We start from the raw sequence: 21072 nt of genomic DNA on the forward strand, positions 1-21072 counted from the left end.
TTGGGGGTATCGTTCCACTTCGGGCCTCCTCGAACTTTAGTTATTTTTTTTAACTGAATCCTGGCTACAAGCAACTTTCAGTCAGTCTCTAACATGATATAATTGTTGATATCATATAACATCATGTTTTGCCCCACTTCACCCTGGAACTCTCCCAGTTTGCTTCTATGTGGCAGTTTTTTTTCTGATGGGAATGCTGATCTTTCATGAAATGAAGGGCTTATCTTGAATTCTTCTTTTTCTGTGTATAGTGGTCAGTAGAAATTATCCCTGGTAGCCAAGCATTGGAAACATTCTCAGGTCATAATGATTTACATAAATCTATAGAGACTGACAGGCAACTTCAATTATTTGTAAGCTGGTTGTTAACTTATTGGAAAGGTTTCCTGCGACTGTTTTGACTTCAATGTTATATAGATATTGATGGGGGAGAAAAACTATATATGAATACTGAACAGCCATGTCTGTGTAACTCAAAAGCTACATTCTCTGACATAGGAAATCAATTTAATAAAAACTGGGGTATATATACTTTCTGATTTATATTATACAGTCTTGAATATAAACTTGCCTAGAGGAGAGTCAGGGGATCCCTATTATTAAATCAGGCACACATCTTCATTATACAGTTATTATTAAGTCAGGCACACATCCTCATTATACAGTTGAAATTAACACAGCTTCTCAGAGGGTTTACATGGATCCAGTAGATAGTAATAGAAAAGAAATGTGTATTTCTTCCTGGTTATATCAAGCTATAACCAGGCAAATGGGCAACTAAATAGCAAGTGATGCACAAGGAAACCAAAATAAATCCTAATGTCACATTTTTCTGCATGACATCTAAACTGATAGTAACTTTCATTGACCTATAAAAGACACATGAAATCAGAATTGGATTAAGACATGCTGAGGCCCTAAACTTGTTCCTATTTCTGTGCTCATTAGCAGCTTGCCCAATATGACAAAAGTTGCATTGGTTAAAAATGACAAACGTTGGTAACAATGGGTTTTGTCACTGTCGAGATACTACCACAAGGATCTCTCATTACTGCTGTGCAGTTGTAAATTTAAACATAGGCTTACAGGTAAAAGTTCTGTCTTTCCTTTCCAGCTTCTCTTCCCCAAGGCTATTTTCAGAATCCTTATACATATGCTCTTGATAAAGTGAATAGCGAAGACTGCTGTTTCTTGCCTAAGAATAGAAATTAATCCTCTGCAGACAAAGAGCTGTGCCAGTGCTGACCCCAGAGAAAGAAAAATAAAATGAAACCAGCAATGTAATACCTTTTATTAGATTCAGCCAAATGTCGCAAAGCCATGAGCCTGCTTTTGAGTTTCCCACACATCTTCAGCAAGGTGGATTTTCAGTACCAAATATAAAAAAGAAAGAAGAAAAACTGGGCAGGAATGATTCTAGGTATGATGCCATAGCCCCATCTCTTGCTTGAAGTAGTCTTAAAATGAACAGAAAGAAGTGAGGAAGGTGGGCTATAAATATTTAATAAATAAATTATTTATTGGGTGCAAAACAAGATTTCAAGTTGGACCAAAGGCTGCACGGCTAAATAAACAAATTTAAAAAATGGCTGCTGCTTTCCTTCAAAAATAGACTTGTCAGATCTCTTTCTAGCATTAAACGTGCCATTGTAAGTCAGATATCGAAAGTGAAGAGAAACAAACACTTTTATGTCATCAAAGCTAAAGATTCACTATTGGTAAGAAAGAGTGAATAGGAGAGTCACTTATTGTTAGAAGGCTTGTAACTCACCATAAGCAGTCCATTGTGGGTGACAGTAAATGTAGTTAGGGGATTCTGTGGGGGGAAGGTGATTTACTACTAAACAACTGGATTTTGCCTACTGTTCCTGCTTCTTCTGTTAAGTATTAATGAAGGCATAGTAACACACCGTTCATCCAAGGTACCATGATGCTTATGGATCCCATCCCCCAGGATAATCAGGGAAACATTGTGGAGGTGCCAACATGGATAACAATGAAGGGCCACAAGGGAAAAAAAATCTTAAAACAGTATTCTCTTAAGTTAGGATAGACTTATGTGTGTTCACAGAGGTAGAATTCTTATCAAGAACACCAAGAGACTTTGGTTTTCTGTACTGCGATGTGCAGTGGTGACTAGAGGTGGGCAAGAACAGCAATATGAACAAAAAAAAGCAACGAACAGCCTGATCAGCTGTTCGCGAGGCCCCGTTCCTGACAAACGTGTTCCAAGCCCTGTTCCTGGTGTTCATCAGCTGTTCATCAAACCAGACAGTCTGGTGCCTTTCAATCAATTCCCTTGGCAACAGTAGGCACAGACTGTCTGAACTCTGTCTGAACTGTTGCCCTGGAAATCCCAATCTAAGCCCAGGGGCACTTCACCTCCGACGCAGCTGCTTGTCAGGGAAAACCCTGACAAGGGCTGATTGCAGCCTGCCAGGGTTTAAATTTCCCTCTCCCTGCTGCTGTTCAGCGCAGGAAGAGGGAAATTTAAATCCCCCACTCAGCTGCTTGTCAGGGAAACCCCTGACAAGCGGTCGAGTGCAGCCTGCCAGGGTGAAATGCTGAGAGAGGCACTTCAGCCCCAACTCAGCTGCTTGTCAAGGGTTTCCTGACAAAGTCTCCCCCCATCCCTCCAGCCGACTGGAAGGAGGGAGACTTTGAAGGGAAGGAAATTCCCCATGCCATTTGCAAATAGCATGGGGAAACTTCTTCCCTTCAGAGTCTCCCCTTTCTCCAGCTGGCTGGAAGGAGGAAGACTTTGAAGGGAAGGAAGTTCCCCAATGGCATGAGGAACCTTCTTCCCTTCAGAGTCTCCCCCACCCCCAAGCCGGCTGGAAGGAGGGAGACTCTGAAGAGAAGGAGTTTCCCTACACCTTTTGCAAATGGCACAGGGAACTTTCTTCCCTTCCAAGTTTCCCCCCTCCCTCCCACGAATAGCCAACCATGAACATGTTCGTGAACAGGGTCATGTTCATGGTTGTTCGTGATTCCCTGTTCGTGGATGGCAACGAACATCGTGTTCATTTCCCCCCCCTGTAGCGGTGACCCCATTTTGTGAAGTAATATGGTCATAAAATAGTATTATTTTGTATTGTTGTTATCTGCCAGAATTTTCTTTTACGTCTTACAGAATTCATAGAATGGTACAGTTCTGTGGTGGCGACTACTTTTTAACACATGAGCTGAGGTGAAAGAGTTTCATAACTGTAGTTTCCCATAAACCATCAATTGCCTACTTTTGTAGAGGTCAGAGATGGCAGTTTCATATGCTTCTTATAAGATCCATTGAATAGTAAGTTATTTCAGGGGGCAGAATTCAAGAGTTGTACTCTCTATTGGAATGCTGTTCCTTTTATTGAGTCTTTGACCTAGCAGGGTGAAAACAAGCTTTTCTCATGATGTGTTTTGTATTTACAGGGTGGTAGAAAACATTCAGAGAGAAGCAAATCATTAAAGACTGAGAAGCAATAGGCACTACATGTCTTTCCCCCCTCTTTTGTCTCAAATGATCATGTAAGCTCTGAAAGCCAAGCTATAAATATACATTTTTTTCTTCTAAACAAACTTTATTCAGGTTTAACCTAGTTATAAAGTCATTACTCAGGGCAAAACTCACAGTGATTTCTACTGGAATTTTCTGTGGCTAATGACTTTAGACAGCACTGTCCTGATTTCCTTAATCAAGAATAATGAGTAAACACTACCATTGATTGAATGTAATTATGCAGTCTGAAAACAAACCTTAGATCTGCATAACAATTTTCTTTTTATACCAGTAGCTACTCACATTTTTGGCAGTACAGGGGTAGCTTGAAAGGTAGAGATTCTCCTTCATTTTCCTCAGTTTAAAATCTGGCGTCTATTATTCTGCTTGCAAATGATATTTTTAACTAGTAGCCAGACTTTAATTAGTGTGCTGTTGTAAAAAGTTACTGGCTAGTTGAATTTTTATAAACTTTTGAAAATCTGTATCCTATTTTGGTTTTTTAAAAAAGTCAGTATTAGTTATCTGCCAGTTTGGTGTAGTGGTTAAGAGTGGTGGGACTCAAAATCTGGAGAACTGGGTTTTATTCCCCACTCCTCCACTTGAAGCCAGCTGGGTGACCTTGGGTCAGACACAGCTCTGCCAGAGCTTCCTCAACCTCACGTACCTCACACGGTGATTGTTGTGGGGATAATAATAACATACTTTGTAGACTGCTCTGAGTGGGTGTTAAGTGAAGGGTGGTATATAAATCAAATGTTGTCGCCATCATTGTCATCATCATCATGTGTGTGGCTGGACAGAGCTGGCAGATATATCCCCAGTACATCCTAGTATGGATCCTCTGTGGGCCATGTGTTTTTAACAGCTTGGTTGTCAGAGTAAACACTTTGATATGATATGGCATGTGGGAGTGGCTTGCTATGTCTGTCCACAGAATATTGCTCATTGTTTGTGTATATGCTTTGCATGAAAAATAACTAACATCTCCAGTCCAGAATTGATGTTTGGAGAGCTACTGCCAGTCTGAGGGTAATCCACGGGGCTAGATGGACTGCTGCTCTGACTTGGCATCCCCAGCTGTGAAGGTACCTGGGATTTAGATCATACCGTGATGACCGATTTCCACATCTTCCTTACTTTCTGACAGCTTAATGTCCTTGGGCTTTCTTTCATTCCAACCCTTAACATTAACTATGACATGACATGCCATGACAAATATTTTATTGTAACTGAGTGATTCCTAGCTCTTTCCAATAGAAGCCTCCTTGTTTGCAAATATTAATAAAGAGGTCATTCAATTCATTATTTTATTTAACAAATGTATATTTTAAGCAGATAAATTTGAAATAATCATATTTTTTCTAGGTTCTAAAACTGGATCCATCTGAGATTTGAACTAGAAATATAATGTAATATCAATTTAAATATTTTTAATCTCTTCAGTAAAAAAATGATTTTTCTTCAGTAAGCACAAGAGAAATGGTATGGTAAGAAAAATAATTTCTAAGTGTTAATCTTCTGAATGGTAGTGAAAACAAGCTATGGGGTATTCATTGTTCAAGACTGCTAGAGAATATAACTATCAAATTTGTGTCTGCAGGCACTTTTGAAGCTGGACTGCCAAGGATTACTTGCGCGCATTACGCAGGACACTGTTGTGTTTACTTCAGCTGTAAAACTAGGGAAAGGCTGGAGAGAGCTGGCAGAAAAATTAGCCCGACTCACAAAACAACAAATTGAAGCTTATGAAATTCCCCACCAGGGAAAAAATGGGGAAGTTCCTCCAGAGGTGAGGCTTCATTTTTTTTTTTTTTTACATTTGAAAATTTTACATTTGGGAGACAGAAATGTATGTAAGAAGTTGAAAGTGTTTTGAGAGAAGTGCCTACAAGTGTTTTTTTGGCCCTCTATTCCTTCTGGCCAAACACATTATGCAGGTTTTTGAAATAATAGCACAGCCTGTCAAACTAGTTTGCCAAAAGATAAATCGGGATTACTATATACGCAACCATCTATGATGTTTTGCTTAAAATACCTTGCACCACTATAAAACAGTTCACTGTCTTCTTCTCTACCAACTGTGATAATTTTTGAGGTCATTATTTTTTTGGTGGGAGGTTGCTGTTCTGTGCAGACTCACATCCTGATCTAATGCAAATTCACTCCACATAGTCCATCCAAACCCATGTGGCTCATCAAGGTGATAAACTCCGTGTTGCTGATAGCAGACAGTAGGCCAGCAGGAGCACAGGAACATATTTAATTTCTCTGACCGACCACGTCAGTTTCCTTTTTATAGCTCTTAATTATTTTTAGGACTGCACTTTCCCCAAGAGATCTCAGTCCCTCATTTCCTCAATGTATCTGCGTGTTCCCTTACTTCTCAGATCTGTTTGTACTGGTGTTCTTCCATCAGCATAAAGTTTTACAAGTTGCCTCTAATAAGATAAACAGATAGAAAATATATGGATTAACAGAATTTTGGTAGCAGCAATCATCATGGTGGTAATTCCACCTGCCATCCACTGAAGTCTGTTGTATAATTTTCATTGACAATCTGCCAGTCTCTCTAAAAACCAGTGTAGTTGCCACTGCAAACAGACATGCATGAGCAGATGACATCTTCATGGAAAAGAATAGAAATAGGCTACATGGTAATTACTGTAGGAGAAAGAGTCTCCTACTGTATGGAAAAGGTTAGAGTCAGAGGCCAGAATGCAATGAGCCTTTGTGTTAGGAACCCCATGCCCTACAACTGGGAAATCTGTGGTGGAGTGTCTAAGTTTGCCGTGGGCGTGGCCAGCCCAAGCGGGATTGTCACAGCCTGGTTCGAGGCCAGTGCACAAGTTCCAACACCCTAAGTCCAAAGTCCGAACGCCAAAGTACCAGAGCCGAGTCCAAAGTTTGAGAACTAGAGTCTAAGAGCCAAGTTCGAAATCCAAGGGCCAAGTCAGGGGGTCTGTGGGTCAGAGCTGGTGTGATTCAGGGTGTGGTCTGAAAGATACAAGAGCCAAGCAAGGTTTCAGGCGGTGATTGCAGCGGGAGCAGGAAACTGGCATGTTGCTTCCATACCTCCTGGCTGTCTGTGGCTAGGTTTTACAGAGAGAGGCTGGGCTTGCAGCCAGTTGCTAGGGAGCTACCCTGTGCTTACTCCTCATCGCTCTCCCCAAGCATCTGGCATCTGGCCAGATGTGCACTTTGCCGCCTTTCCTGCAGCTCCATACATTGCTTCTGTCTGTGCCTCTCCCTGGGTGAAGCAGGGTGTTTGGGTGTTCTTGGTTGTGCTTTACCAGTGGTGCTGGAGCTGGATGGCATTGGTGTCTCTGGCTCAGCTGCCAACTGAGGGCTTCTGGTATCTGCTGGCTGGTCTTCAGCAGTGTTGTTGCTGCTGGAGAGTGTTGGGGCTTCTGGCTCAGCTGCTGGCAGTAGGCTGTGATCTGTCAGCAGCTGTTCCTCCAGATTACCAGCTTCTTCAGGTTGCCTTGTTTGCAGAACATCCCAGGTTTGTATTTGGGTACCACTGCTCACAGCCCTGGCCTTGCTGTGAGTTTTTTAATTTTGGTATAGTGGATCGTTTATTGGCTTTGGACAAGTTGCTGCCCCTTGGCTTAAGAGAGATGTAAGAAAAAATGTGGCATATGAATTATAAATCGCTTTTGCATTGAAAAGTGACAGCAGGAATATAAATAGCAGTATTTCAGGGTTAAGGCATGTCTGTTGGGTAGTATAGTAGAAACAAATATTAACTTCGGAGAATTATATATTGATTGTTGTGAAGCTAATATAAATTGAGCTACTGAAATAAAGCCTCACTTTGTTATGGCAAACTTTAGTCACCCAGTCCTGCAATCCTATACTTGCTTAGGGTATCACTATAATCACAGCATTATCATGTCCTTCCCCAGGTCTACCATGAGGACTTTCAGTCTGATGTGCCTTCTGAGTTCTGTACTCAAACTCAGTTCTCAAGGGCATGGGAGCCAATCTGTTAAACCCTGTTTGGTATAGTGGTTAGTGTCAGACTAGGATCTGGGTGACACAGGTTCGAATTCCCATACTTCCATGGAAGCTCATTGAGTGAGTTTGAGCCAGTCAGACACTGTGCTTAACCTACCTCACAGAATTGCTGTGTGGATAAAATGGAGGAAAGGAAAATGATGTAAACTGCTTTGAGTCTCCACTGTGGAGAAAGGCAAGATATAAAAGAGGTAAATAAATTGAAACAAAGTTCAGATTGTGACCATGGCCCTTGGGCAGAAGGGACTTGAGCCTTCCTCCTGTATTGTTTGCCTGACCTGGATCAGCCCAGAGGAACCACTGTTTTCCCCCAAGGAGAAATCAGTGCATGTAATTTTTTCCAACAAGGCAAATGGGGCCATTTCAAGTCAGAAAAGCAACTGGGAAAAGAAGAATTAAGTTCCTTCTCTCAGTGATTTATAGTCCAGTTCTGAATTGATCCCTTTCATATCTGGAAATACAGCTCCAAGCGTGGAACTTGCAAGGTACATCTGATTGAAAGCTTTCCTGGGAAGACATGAAGATAATGCAATATATAGTTAGGACCTTATTTTAGCATTAAAGCCTAATGATATTCTCATGAAACATACAAAAGATCAGGTTTAAGGAATCCCTGATAGTTACCTTGTTCTTTCAAAGGCTCAGAATGCTCAGTATTTGGTGATTATATTGGTAGAACATGACTTTTAAATCAGACAAATTTCAAATCCTTTAGGAAATTTATTCTTGGGTGAATGGTGCATTATAGACAAGAGTATTCTTTGTCACACAAAGGCTTAGATTTTACACTGATCTTATCCTCTTTTTGCAACATTATTATTTAGAGCTGTTATCACAAACAGCCATAGAAATCTCATATAAGCTGTCACAGTGGTGTTAAACCATCAGTGTGAATATTTAAATGAAACATTTTCTGCAGTCTGATAGCTGCTTTGGGGGGGGGGGTCTATCGACAAGCTAACAAGCCAACCTCCAGTAAGACACCGACCAACAGTGGAAACCACAATGGAGGACTGAAACTTTTTTCTTTCTTTTTTCTTTTGGGTGGGGAGGGGCATCTATCAGCATGCACAGCTTAGCACTTGGACTTTGAGGGGTCTGTGCGCAGCGCTTTCATTGTTCAGTGGATTTACAGGCTGGCCTTTCCCAACAAAGGCCGGGCTCTGTTTGCTATGTGTTGCTCCCCTTCAAGGAATCATTGTTAGGTAGAGGAATCTGCTTTGTAACAGACAGTAGCAGTACAAGCATTGGATATGAGGCTCCTTGAGCTCCATGTTCCTTTTTGGGTGCTGGAAGCTGGTCTGACTCTTACACTGAGGGTTTATTACTAAAGAACAAGTGTCATCTGAAGGGAGTTCTGTACTGAAGGGGCTGAAAAGAAAGAACTCCCCAAGTATACAGAGAAAGACAGCTTTGCAAATTAATCAGGAAGAAAAAAACCCCAGAAACAACCCTAGCCTGATGAGAAATGAAAATGATCCAGATGGAACGGAACGTTGAGAGTACCTAGAATCAATTAAAGGGAAGGGAGCTTAAAGGGGTAGATTTTTGGTAGGGGAGGGAGTGGTTTTTTCAAATTGTTGTCTCCTGTAAACCTTTGTAGCCCTTCAGTTTGTGGTATTTCCCTTTTGGTAATGAAAGCTGCAAAGCTATCCACCATCGGTAAGGTGGAGATTTCTTCATACTTGGAACTCCCAAGGTATGCAGGGAATTGTGCCTTTATAAATTAATCCAAGGACTGCCACCCTCCAAAAAACCTTGAGTCTGATGAGGGCTGGAAGTGCTCCAGAAGGACTGTTGAGAGTAATTGAGGGTCACTTAAAGAATAAAAAGCAGAGGTAGGAGGAGAAAACAGTGTGTTCAAGCCCCGAGAGTTTAAAAATCCTGGAAGGGAAGATTTTGAGAGGTGGAATGGGATTTCTGAATTGCTCCCCCATGACTCCTCACAGACCCTAGCTTGCTATTTATAAATATAGGGCTCTCTTTTTCTTTTCTTTTTTTTAATAGCATTTTTATTGGATTAGAAACATATAATAACAATTATAATCACATTCTTTAATTTTTTCTAATTCTAACCCCCTCCCTTCCCCCCCTTTTTATTGACTTCCAACAGTTTTCCAACCCCCTATCCACTTTCGCTCTACTCCTTCATATTTATTTTATTTGTTTATTATAATATACTTTCAGATTCTTCTAAGCACTATTTCCACTTCCTTTCACATATAAATTGTCATATAAATTGTCATATAAATAAAATCCTCTTAATCTATCTTCTTCATTAAAACTACTAATAATATTCATTTTGATAACCTGTGTTTTATCTTACTCCTTCTATTCTCTTCAATATGGGACAAACAATTTGCCCCCCTTTATACATCAATTCCAATACTTCTATACACATACTTATTATACACACTTATTGTCATTTGCTTAGGCTTCTGTTCTATATGTTGTTCTTTATCTATACATATACCATAAGTCTAACAATTAGACCTATCTTTGAATTTACGTATGTATGTATATATTCACTCTATGTTATACGGTTATCTTTCCAAAAAATATAGATTAGTTAATTTCTATCCCATTAATTCTCATAGTATCAACGCTATTGCTACTTAATATAATACTTAAAAATCATATAAAGTTGCTTAGAATTTTTCCATTAACTCTCCACCCCCTCGGTATAGTCACTTCTCTCCTCCTGTGTACCTCAATAATTTTCAAACTGCCACAGTTCTCCTCCCACCTCCCATTTTTTCACCAAATATTGTTTCAGCTTTCCCCAGTCCGTGTTAAACTGCCCTGGATCAAGGTCTCTCAGTTTTCTTGTCATTTTGTCCATCTCCACCATGTACAGCAATTTGTAAATCCAGTCCTCAGTAGTTGGCACTTCTTGTACTTTCCACTTCTGCGCATACAAAAGTCTGGCTGCTGCCGTCATATAGAATATCAATGTCCTATGTTGTGCTGGGATGTCTTCCATTCCCAAGTTCAGTAGCAGGAGTTCTGGGTTCTTGTTAACTTGAAATTGTAAACTCTCACTCATTACTCTTATTATTTCCCCCCAGTACTGCCTAGCTACCTCGCAAGTCCACCACATATGATACATTGATCCCTCATGTTTTTTACATTTCCAGCATTTATTAGACATATTCGAGTTCCCTAGCGCAATCTTCTTTGGCGTCAGATACCAACGGTAAATCATTTTGTAAATATTCTCTTTAATATTGGTACATGTCGTGATTTTCAATGTATGTTTCCACAAGTATTCCCACGCCTCCATTGTTATTTCTTTGTTAAAGTTTATAGCCCACTTCACCATTTGCACTTTAACTGTCTCATCTTCAGTATACCATTTTAACAACACTTTGTAGACCTTAGAAATTTCCTTTTGGTCTTCTTGTAAAATTACTTTCTCTAATTCTGAGTCTTCCATCCTTATCCCTCCCTTCGCACAGTCTGAGTAATAAAGATCTCTAACTTGTCTATATTGAAACCAGTCGTAGTTTGGAGACATCTCTTGTTGCGTTCTTATTCTTATTTTAAAGGATTCTATTTGAGTTATCTCCTTATACGTTAAACACTGTTGTTCATTATCGACCGTTCTTGGATCTATTACTTCATATGGAACCACCCAGGAGGGAATTCCTTCTTGTAGGTATTCTTTGTACTTCTTCCAAATTGTGAAGAGGCTTCTCCGAATATAGTGATGCAGGAACATAAAATCTGCTTTTACTTTATCATACCATAGGTATGCATGCCATCCAAATAATTTTTTGTATCCCTCTAAGGCCAGCAGTTTGCGATTTTTCAATGTGATCCAATCCTTCAACCATACCAGACAGATTGCATCATAATAAAGTCTCAAGTTGGGCAGTTGCATTCCCCCTCTTTCTTTTGCATCCTGTAACACTTTCATTTTCACTCGAGGCTTCCTGCCTGCCCACACAAACTCTGATATTTTCCTCTGCCATTTATCAAATTGCTTGGAGTCCCTAATGATTGGTATCGTCTGTAACAGAAACATAACTCTTGGTAACACGTTCATCTTGATTACTGCAATTCTTCCCAACCATGACAAGTTCAGCCTATTCCATTTGATCAAATCATGCTCTATTTGAGTCCATAATTTCTCATAGTTATTCTTAAATAGATCTATATTTTTTGCAGTCAATTCAATTCCCAAGTACTTCACCTTACTTGTTACCTCACAGTCTGTTATTTCCGTTAATAACTGTTGCTTTTGTTTAATCATATTCTTACATAAAATCTTTGATTTCTTTTTGTTTACATAGAAACCTGCCAAGTCTCCAAACTCTTTTATTTTTTCTATTACCTTAGGCATGTTTTCAATTGGATCTTCCACAATTAACATTATATCATCTGCAAACGCTCTGACCTTATAGGAAAAGTCTTTTATCTTTATACCACGGATTGCATTATCTTCTCTAATCTGCATCATCAAAATTTCAAGAACCAAAATAAACAACAATGGGGATAGCGGGCAACCTTGTCTTGTACCCTTTCCAATAATCAGTTTTTTAGTCAGCTCGTCATTCACCACAATTGCTGCACTCTGGTCTCTATAAATTTCTCTCACTGCTCTTATGAACCTTTCCCCCATTTGTAGCTGTTCCATGGTGGCAAACATAAAGTCCCAGTTCAAATTGTCAAATGCTTTTTCAGCGTCTACAAAAAAGAAACCAACCTCCTTATCACATCGCCTGTCATAGTATTCTATAGCGTTTATGACTGTCCTTAGGTTGTCTCTGATTTGTCTATTTGGTAAAAAGCCTGCTTGTTCTTCTCCAATAACTTCGGCTAGCCACCCCTTTATTCTCTCCGCCAAGATCTTTGCAAAAATCTTGTAGTCATTATTAAGTAAAGAGATAGGTCTGTAGTTTTTAACATTGGTCAAGTCCTGTCCTTCTTTGGGGATCAATGATATATTTGCTTCACTCCAGGTATCTGGGATCCTTTGGTCCCTCATAACACCATTGATCACCTCTTTTAAAAACGGTACCAGTTCATTGGCCATTGCCTTGTAAAACTTAGCTGTGAGTCCATCAGGCCCTGGCGCTTTTCCCAAGTTTGTTGACTGTATTGCCTTCCTTATCTCTTCTTCTGTTACTTCACTGTTTAGTTTAACTCTCCACTCCTCGGACATTACTGGCAGCTTCATTTTCTCCAGATATGCGGCTATCGCATCTTTATTCACTTCTTTCTTATCATACAATTTAGCGTAAAATTTATAAAAGGCTCTGCTAATAGCGACCTGTTCCAGGTGTACTTTATTGTCATCACATATTTTATTTATTATCTTTTTCTCCTTTCTTTTCTTCAATTGCCATGCCAAAAATTTCCCAGGTTTGTTCGCCCCTTCAAACGACTTTTGATTCAGTCTTTTCAGATTCCATTCCAATTCTTTATTATTCATGGCCGTCAACTGCTCCTGAAGGATTTTAATGTCCTGATATATTTTCTTTTTCCCTGGTCTTTTCTTCAACTGGATTTCTTTGGCTTTTATTTTTTCCATAATCTCCTGTCTCTTCTCCTCTTTTTTCCTTCGGAGTCTTCCATTTAAGTCCATCAATACACCTCTAATTACTGCCTTGTACGTGTCCCATACCTTGTTGGTTGGTACTTCTTGATTCATGTTGTACTGTATGAAGAATTTAGTCTCCCTTCTCAACATTTCCATATTTTCTCCCTCTTGCAACAAATCCTCATTTATTCTCCATCCTTTTCTCTTAGTTCTTTTTCCAAATTTCCACATAATTGGGTTATGATCTGAGCCTACCATAGGCATTATTTCTACTTCCTTAGTCCAAAGTACTAAGTCCTTTGAGGCCCAGATCATATCAATACGCGATAAGGTAGAGTGTCTTGCAGAGAAAAAGGTATACTGTCTGATTGTGGGATTCTGCGTTCTCCACACATCTTCCAACGCTTCCTGTTGCATTAATCCAAAAATAGTCTTTGGTAATAATCCTCTTTTCTTTTGTGTAGTGGCTGATTTCTTGTCTTGTTCCAAATTCGTAACTCCATTGAAGTCTCCTGCAAGTATTATCTGATCATATGAAAGTTCATCTAGTTGCTTCTTTAAATCCTCAAAAAAGCACTCTTTAGCTCCATTAGGCGCATATATTCCAATCACCAACACTTTCTTTAAGTTCCAAATGCATTCCACTGCTATAAATCTGGCTTCCCCATCTCTAATTATCACCTTTGGTTGCAGCTCTTCTTTTATATATAGTACCACTCTCCTTTTTTTCTTTTTTGAGGCCGCTACAAATTCAATGCCCAATTTACTTACTTTAAGGTATTTCCAATTCAGATCTGATGCGCTTTCTTACCCCTCCAAATTCAAAAGATATCCCTTCCGGTAATTCCCATCTGTATCTTACTTTCATGTCTTTCAAAGTCTGGACTAACACTTTGTATTTTTTCCGGTCCAAGAGCACCGATCTGGGTAACTCCTTCATGATGATAATTGTCTTGCCATCAACTATCAATGGATCTTGAAATTGCTTAGTCACTATCATTTCCCTTACATTCCTTGTCGTAAATTGCACTATCACATCCCTTGGTACCTTTCTCTGGGTCGCAAATCTGGAATTTATTCGGTACACCACATCTAGGAAAGCCACAACCACCTCCTCCTCCTTTTCCAGGTATTCAGCTAACACTTCAGTCACCTGTTCTTGTGCTGTCTTTCCTTCTACTTCCAACAAACCTCGAAACCTCAGCTGCTTTTCCATATATTTACTCTCCGCAACTGCCATTCTTCCCCTCATTACTCTCATGTCCGTTCGCTGCGTCTCTGTAAGGTTGTCCATCGCCTTCTCCACATCGTTAACTTTTTGCTGCGCTGCCTGCAGGTCGGTTTGTATCGTCTCCATTCCCTTTTTTACTTCTGCCAGCTCATTTTTAACTGTCTCTTTGACATCTTTGACTTCTTTCACCAACTCCAATTTTGTTTCTTTAAGCTCCTTTAGCATTTCACAAATTTTTTTGTCCAAGTTCTCTATGGCTGCTTGCCACTCTTTCTTCGACATCGTGGGGCTTGATTTACCTCGCTCCCACGAGTCTGCACGTTTTCTTAGCTCCGTGGCGTCCAAATTGGTAGTCCTTTTAATTAATTTAAAAGTCCCGGTCCTTTAAATGAACAAAAATCGCTTCAAAAATCCAAAATGTCGGGCGTCTTTTCTCTATGGTTTCTCTGTACCCTTTTGTAATCCAAGATGTCCTACTTCCGCCCTTGCTGAAGCCGAAGCCCTTCCCTGTTCAAAAATGGCGATGCCCTTCTTCCTGTCTTCCAGTAGGGGCCGTCTCCTTCTGGCGACTCTATCACTATTACGTACTTCCTGTTTCCCGACTCTCCGCTGCAGCTCTCGCGATGGTAGAAGTTTTCCCACAGCCTGCTATCGATTCTCAACCACAGGTATGATAAACAAATGTCTCTTTTCTGAAATTACTTCTTTTTACTTAGTCCTTTTTGGAATCTATTTCTTGCCGGGTTTCCCCCTCCTTATAGTAAGTCTGTTGCAGTTTAAAAAGTCCTTTTAAAACTTCGTTACTTTTAACAATCCATCCCAATTCAGGAGATAGTGATCTTTACCTTTTCAAACGTCTTTCTGGGTTGTAATCACTGCTTCAATCTTAAGTTCTCTTTCCGTTTGTTTTCCCCCTATTGAAGCTTGGGCACGAAGGTCTTATGCCAGCCGCACTGGCCCCGGGTCTGTCGCAGAGATCTATGCCGACCTGTCAAAGGGTGGGACCTCAAGGGTCGAGAGAGAATCCTTAGCGCAGAACCCCCCCTCGCCCGAGATCAACGCGCCCTGAGGTCTTTGAGCGTTCTTTGCCTGTTCTCCGCCTGAGAGCAGGTGGCCGGGGGCTATTTGTGCCCCTCCGGCCGCTGAAACGGCAGCCCGGTCAGCTCTGCACTTAGAGCTGCGTTAGACCTCCATGGATCCCAAACCGGAAGTCTCTTTTTCTAAATGTTTGTTTTTAATTCTGCTTTTTTAATGCAATTGTATTGAAGATCCCCATGTTCCATTCTGAAGTGATTACCAAGATTTTCTTCCCTTCTTTTCAATCTCTATATTCTCTCTGCCCCTCTCTGTCTCCACCTTTGTTCCATTTTAGTTGATTGTAGGACACCTTTGCTAAACTCTTCTTTGCTCCTTGGCTAGGATCAGGTGATCCTCTACTGGAATCATTGTGCTAATCTTGGGTAAATTTCAAGTGGCTAGGCCTTTTATACCTCTCTGTTTCCATGCCTCCCTGTACCTCTTCTTCTCACATTTTCTCTTTCCTTAATGCTCATTCCATGTTGTGTGAATTCGTTGATGACTGATCCCTGAGCTTCTGCTTCTATTTTTTTGCCTTTTTGTAGTTTACATCCATATGAGTCGATCCATCAGCTATGATCAGTATTGGAGTCCTTCCTCTGTGTGCCCCCACATTCAGAGGCAAGACTCATGATGTCTTGATAATGGCTGTCTCCCCCAAGCATAGTCAGGTTTAAGGGTCAAGCAAAAATACATCATCTCTAGGCTTTTGTTGATCTTATTGATTTGGTTCTCTGTTGACTTTCCCCCCGTCCCTGGTTGGATTCTGTTTTTAGCCTTATTACATTTTATTTATTTCAAACATTTATATGCCACCTTTCCACCCAAATGGGTCCCCAAGGTGGTGATCATCAGGCATTAAAACATTTAAAACAGTAAAATAACATTGGAAGTATATATGTAAGTGTTTAAAAATAAAATAAGAACCTAGAGGCATACAAACAAATACATATATGCAGCAAGGGAGGAGGACCAATAAGAGTTTACTGGTTTACACCAAAGGAAACAAAAAATGTCATCATCCACTGGTAGAAGACAATGACAGAGGGAGACAGGCGAATCTCCCTGGAGAGGGAGTTTCAGGACTATAACTGAGAAGGCCTTTTCTCAGGTTGCCACCTCTCTAGCCTCAGATGGCGGGGACACCTGAAACAAGGCTTCTGAAGATGACTGGAGTGGATGGGTAGGCTCATATGAGAGAAAGTGATCCACTTGCTTTCCAGCAACAACCCCAGCCTTCTGCCCTTTGACCTTTCTTTCTAATGCATTCTGTTCAGTATATTGATCTTTGTGCCATGGAGGCTGAATCGGCGCAGACAGCCCCGTCCCTAGTAGATGTTGCAGCTCTCTGCACAGGCACTCTGGAACATGAGCTGACATCCCTGAGTGAGGACCAGAGAACCCCCACTTGAGTCAGTGCCTGGCAAGATAAACCTGCCTAAGAGTGAGCCAAGTGATCAGAGATGAGCAGGCATTCCTAGCAACCAGGGGAGGGGAGAGGATCCCACTCTGGTAGCAACAATATGAGAGAAGGCAAGAAAGGGAGCGACCTAGACCAAGGAGGTGGAGGCAGCTGTTAGGGCAGGACTTAAAAGAGTCTGCTAGATCCTGGGGCTGGAGTGGTAGGGAAGCATGTAGCTCTAGCAGGAGTAACGAAGTCACTTTCTTCCATGGAAGGAAGCTGCTTTGTAATGAGGGATGGAGTAACAAGTAAAAACTGTTGCTGAGTAACACACTGTCTCTGCTGCTGAAATGATAGCTGGATGGATAGGTGGCTGCCCCCACCCACAATATTTCTGGAAGTGCCAGGCTTACCACCCCAACAATTATTGTCATATTGGCAAGTGACCTTGTTTTACTGACTGATTTCACAATTCTCATCTGTGAGCTTCTATCATTCGTACCATTTAATAACAGCAGCATATAAATGCAGGTTCTTTGGTTAGGAAAATCTTAACAACTGTAGTGCCAGTATCGTCTATGAAATTAAAAACTTCCTCAGAGATTCTCTAAAAGGCTCTTAAAAACAGATCTTGCTTGTTCAACCAGTCTGTATATGCAGAGACTCCTATCACATTTCTTTGCCACTCTGCAGCTTTTCATTGCTGTTGAGTACAATGGAACTAAGAATTAGTTGCACTCCATCCTGCCTTAAGTTCTAATTGTAAAACTGATGAGGAGGAACAAGATAGCAAAAACACAGTTTGATTTTCAACCCTGGCTGAGTTTGCAGAACTAACATTAAAGGAAGCCCATTGTTTTATTTGCAAATCAAGCTTAACTGAGCACACCTGATCCATGAAGCCCTTGAGAGGTTCAAGGTTATTTTTAGCCCTTTCAGTCTGGTCTTAAGTATGTCTTCAACAAGGGTGACATTCTGACTCCATAATAGTTGGTGATAATCCTACTTCCTATGTGTGGTTTTAAGATGTGCTTTAAAAACAACATCTGACCCCGCCTCCCCCCATGGAAGGTTGTGACAGCAACTTTTAGATGCTTCCCCTCCTAATATTTTTAAGCCATGTCTGTTAGTTATTCTTTATATCACTCTTTTAGATACAATCCTGGAAGTAAATGCTTCTTGAACTATTTACATGATGTGTCTTTTTGAAGTTGAAACCTAAGAAAAATATTGTCATACAGCTTTGCATCATACGACTTTTCCTAGTCTTCTTTGCCTGCTAATTCCTTTAGTTTTTGCTGCTATCAGTTTCCAGTAGACTTTTCTTCAGAGGATGAAGAAATTGTCAGGAATTCCTAAAGATTTAGTCAGTACTCATGTGTAGCAACCCAGTATCTATTACGGATGAATGATACTACTATTTTCTGACCACTGAGTCAAGATAATGTCTGGAATGGATTACCCCTGCTTTTACCATCTATGAGTTTTCAGTGCTTAGAAAGCTGCTGGGAGAGCTAGGCTTCTGGCAATTCTTCTCTGATGAATGACATCCCACTTTAGAAAGTTTTCCCCCTGTCATATCTAGACTCACAACCTCTCCCCTTCTGTTGGGTAGTCCTTTTGGGGCTGGTTTAGATTATATGGGTTGATTGGAGTTTAGCTTGAGATCAAGGTTTATTCTTTATGCTTTATATTACATACAAACTATAAGCCCCCACCCCCATCTCTCTCTTTCTCTCTCTGTGTTATAGCATGTATCTTGCAAGATGTATTGAGTCAGAGCATTAGTCCTCCTAAATTAGTAGCGACTGAAAATTTCTTTCTCAGCCCTACTATCTGAAACTTTTAAAAATGGAGATACTTGGGACTGAACCTAGGACCTCCACACATGAAAAGCCTGCGCTGTGCCACTATATAGCCGCTCCAATATGGTTCTTACCATCAGCACAATTCTAAGTGTGTATGGCAAAGAGTTCCCCTGAAACAATGATGCTGGCATTTTCAAAAAAACAGCTAAAGGATGTGGAAAATACATGTGGCACTTCCTTTAATCCAAAGTCATAGGGTCATTTTGTGAAATTAGTGTAAGGGCGGTGACTAAATTGTGCTCCAGAACAAAACTCTTCAGAGAGACTCTGTTAAGAGACCAAATCTAAATGAAGTGTTGAAGTAACCTCATCTATTTCCTATTAGTGTTATGGTACTTTTCAGGCTGAAAATACCCTTCAACTGATATATTCTGTTAAAGAAGAATTGTTTGGTTACTGGTTCCATTGGGAATTTAATGACTCTGGTAAAACTGAATTTATACCTAGGATCTTATACTGGAATATGATTTGTGAGAATACTTTCAGAAAGCTTGAGAAACAAACTTTTTTTCAAAGAGAGTGTTTTCATACTTACTGTTGAGTTAATGCGAAATTTAAACATGTGATCACTGATACATATTTGTGCTGCAGATGATGTGGAAGCCGGCATATGATTTCCTCTACACCTGGGGAGCTCACTACGGAGACAGCTACAGGGACATGCTGCAAGACCTGCAGTCTGCGTTGGACAAAATGAAAAACCCTGTAACCAAACAGTGGCGAGAATTAACCGGAGCGCTGATTCTGGTGAACTGCATGGAGGTTCTCCGAGCAAATGCATTCTCCAAAATGGATGAAGAATAAAATCTCTGACTTATGAACATGCTCTTGGAATTATCTGCCTGAACTTCAAAACTGGAGCATTTGCATTAAGAACCATGGGTGTCTCCATCTATGAAAATTATGCCTATTCTGTTGCCTTAAATATTTTATGACTTTTAAAAATCAAGTCATGTTTATAAGCACTTGTATCTTGCTTTTACCCATTCCTGAATATGTAGTGCAGTGTTTCTTAAATAGAGTTGCCAACTCTGGATTGGGATATTCCTGGAGATTTCAGGGAGGTTTATGGGGTAGGCAGAACTTGAGGGGGGGGGGAGTTCAGCAGGGATGTGATGCTGTAGAGTTCATGTGTTGATGCTGCCATTTCCTCCCAGAAGGCTGATCTCTGTCATCTGGAAATCAGGGCCGTTTCCACACGACTTACTGGCCTCTGGAGCGTTGCGCAAAACACATGGAAGATAGCATCTTCTCACGTGAAATCGCGCCAGGAAGACGCGATTTTTGCCAAAACTCCCAGATGATAGCGTCTTCCTGGCGCGATTTCATGTGAGAAGATGCTGTCTTCCGCGTGTTTTGCGCAACGCTCCGGAGGCCGGTAAGTCGTGTGGAAACGGCCCAGTTCTGAGAGAGCTCCAGGTCCCACCTGGTGGTTGACCATCTTGTTCTCAAAAGTAGTGATTTTGAAAGTCTCTTTGCATAATTTTACTTTGATAATGCAGCACTGGTGAATTGTGGGTTGAGAGTAGGGTTACCAACCTCAAGGTGCCTGGAGACTTGCTGGAATGACAACTGATTTCCGGATTACAGAGATCAGATGCCTTGGAGAGAAGACTGTGTGGCATCCCATCCTCACTGAGCTCCCTTACCTCCCAAACTCTGCCTTTCACAGGGAGACCCCCGCCCCCCAAAACTCTAGAAATTGCCCAAACCACAGATTGCAACCTTTGTTGAGAAGCCAAGTTATACCACTTATTCAACAGTTTCTTTCATAGAATTTGCTAACTTAAATAACTCACTACTGCTGCTAGTCTGTTTTTTGATAAAGGTCAGTTGGAAAACCTCATATGCACACAAGCACACATGGTTGCTGTAAGATAATTAAGGATGCTAAGTAATTGGGCTTTAGTAGTCACTGAATTTTGAGATTCCAGTGGAACTAGACAATATGGAGGGGTTGTCTTTATTTGCCTATATTCCAACAGTTCTCCTAGGAACAAAGGAAGGTTTTGACCATTGGTGTGAGTAAAAGAATCCTATCCACCATCTTTAGTAAGTCTTACAACTAGTTCCTGCTGCATCTGTTGCCAAATACACTGAATTATCCCCTTTCTGGTCACCCTGTGGCCTTTGTCTATTTCAGTGTTTCCCTCATTCCCAGTGGGTCATGGCACTGTATCCATTTCCTGCGGTTCAGATGTGGAATTGAGCTTCTGTAACAACAGCAACATGCTTGAAGCCACTTTTATTCTCTCCTCTTGGTCTCTTCTTGTAAGACCGATAGGTAGATAAATTGGAAGAACAGGACATGCAATGGAGGCTACATACAATACAAAGCAATCATACAACCCCCTTCACTGCCATCACGGTTTCAGAAGGCTATATACTTGTTCATTCAAAATAGAGCCACTGCAGACTGTGCTTCATACTGTCAACAAGGTA

The 21072-nt window shown here is 40.8% G+C and overlaps 1 protein-coding gene across 1 annotated transcript in view; it reads left to right on the top strand.

Moving 5' to 3' along the window:
• MACC1 (MET transcriptional regulator MACC1) overlaps positions 1 to 19817 on the top strand; it is a 41106-nt gene extending 21289 nt beyond the window's left edge. The window contains exons 4-5 of the mRNA XM_054991691.1: positions 5091 to 5279; positions 19222 to 19817. Coding sequence (XP_054847666.1) covers positions 5091 to 5279; positions 19222 to 19434 — 402 coding nt within the window. The 3' untranslated portion in view covers positions 19435 to 19817. The remainder of the gene's footprint in view (positions 1 to 5090; positions 5280 to 19221) is intronic.
• The last annotated feature ends 1255 nt before the right edge of the window (positions 19818 to 21072 follow it).

The sequence above is a fragment of the Eublepharis macularius genome, chromosome 11 (assembly GCF_028583425.1).
Source record: "Eublepharis macularius isolate TG4126 chromosome 11, MPM_Emac_v1.0, whole genome shotgun sequence".
Lineage (NCBI taxonomy): Eukaryota > Metazoa > Chordata > Lepidosauria > Squamata > Eublepharidae > Eublepharis > Eublepharis macularius.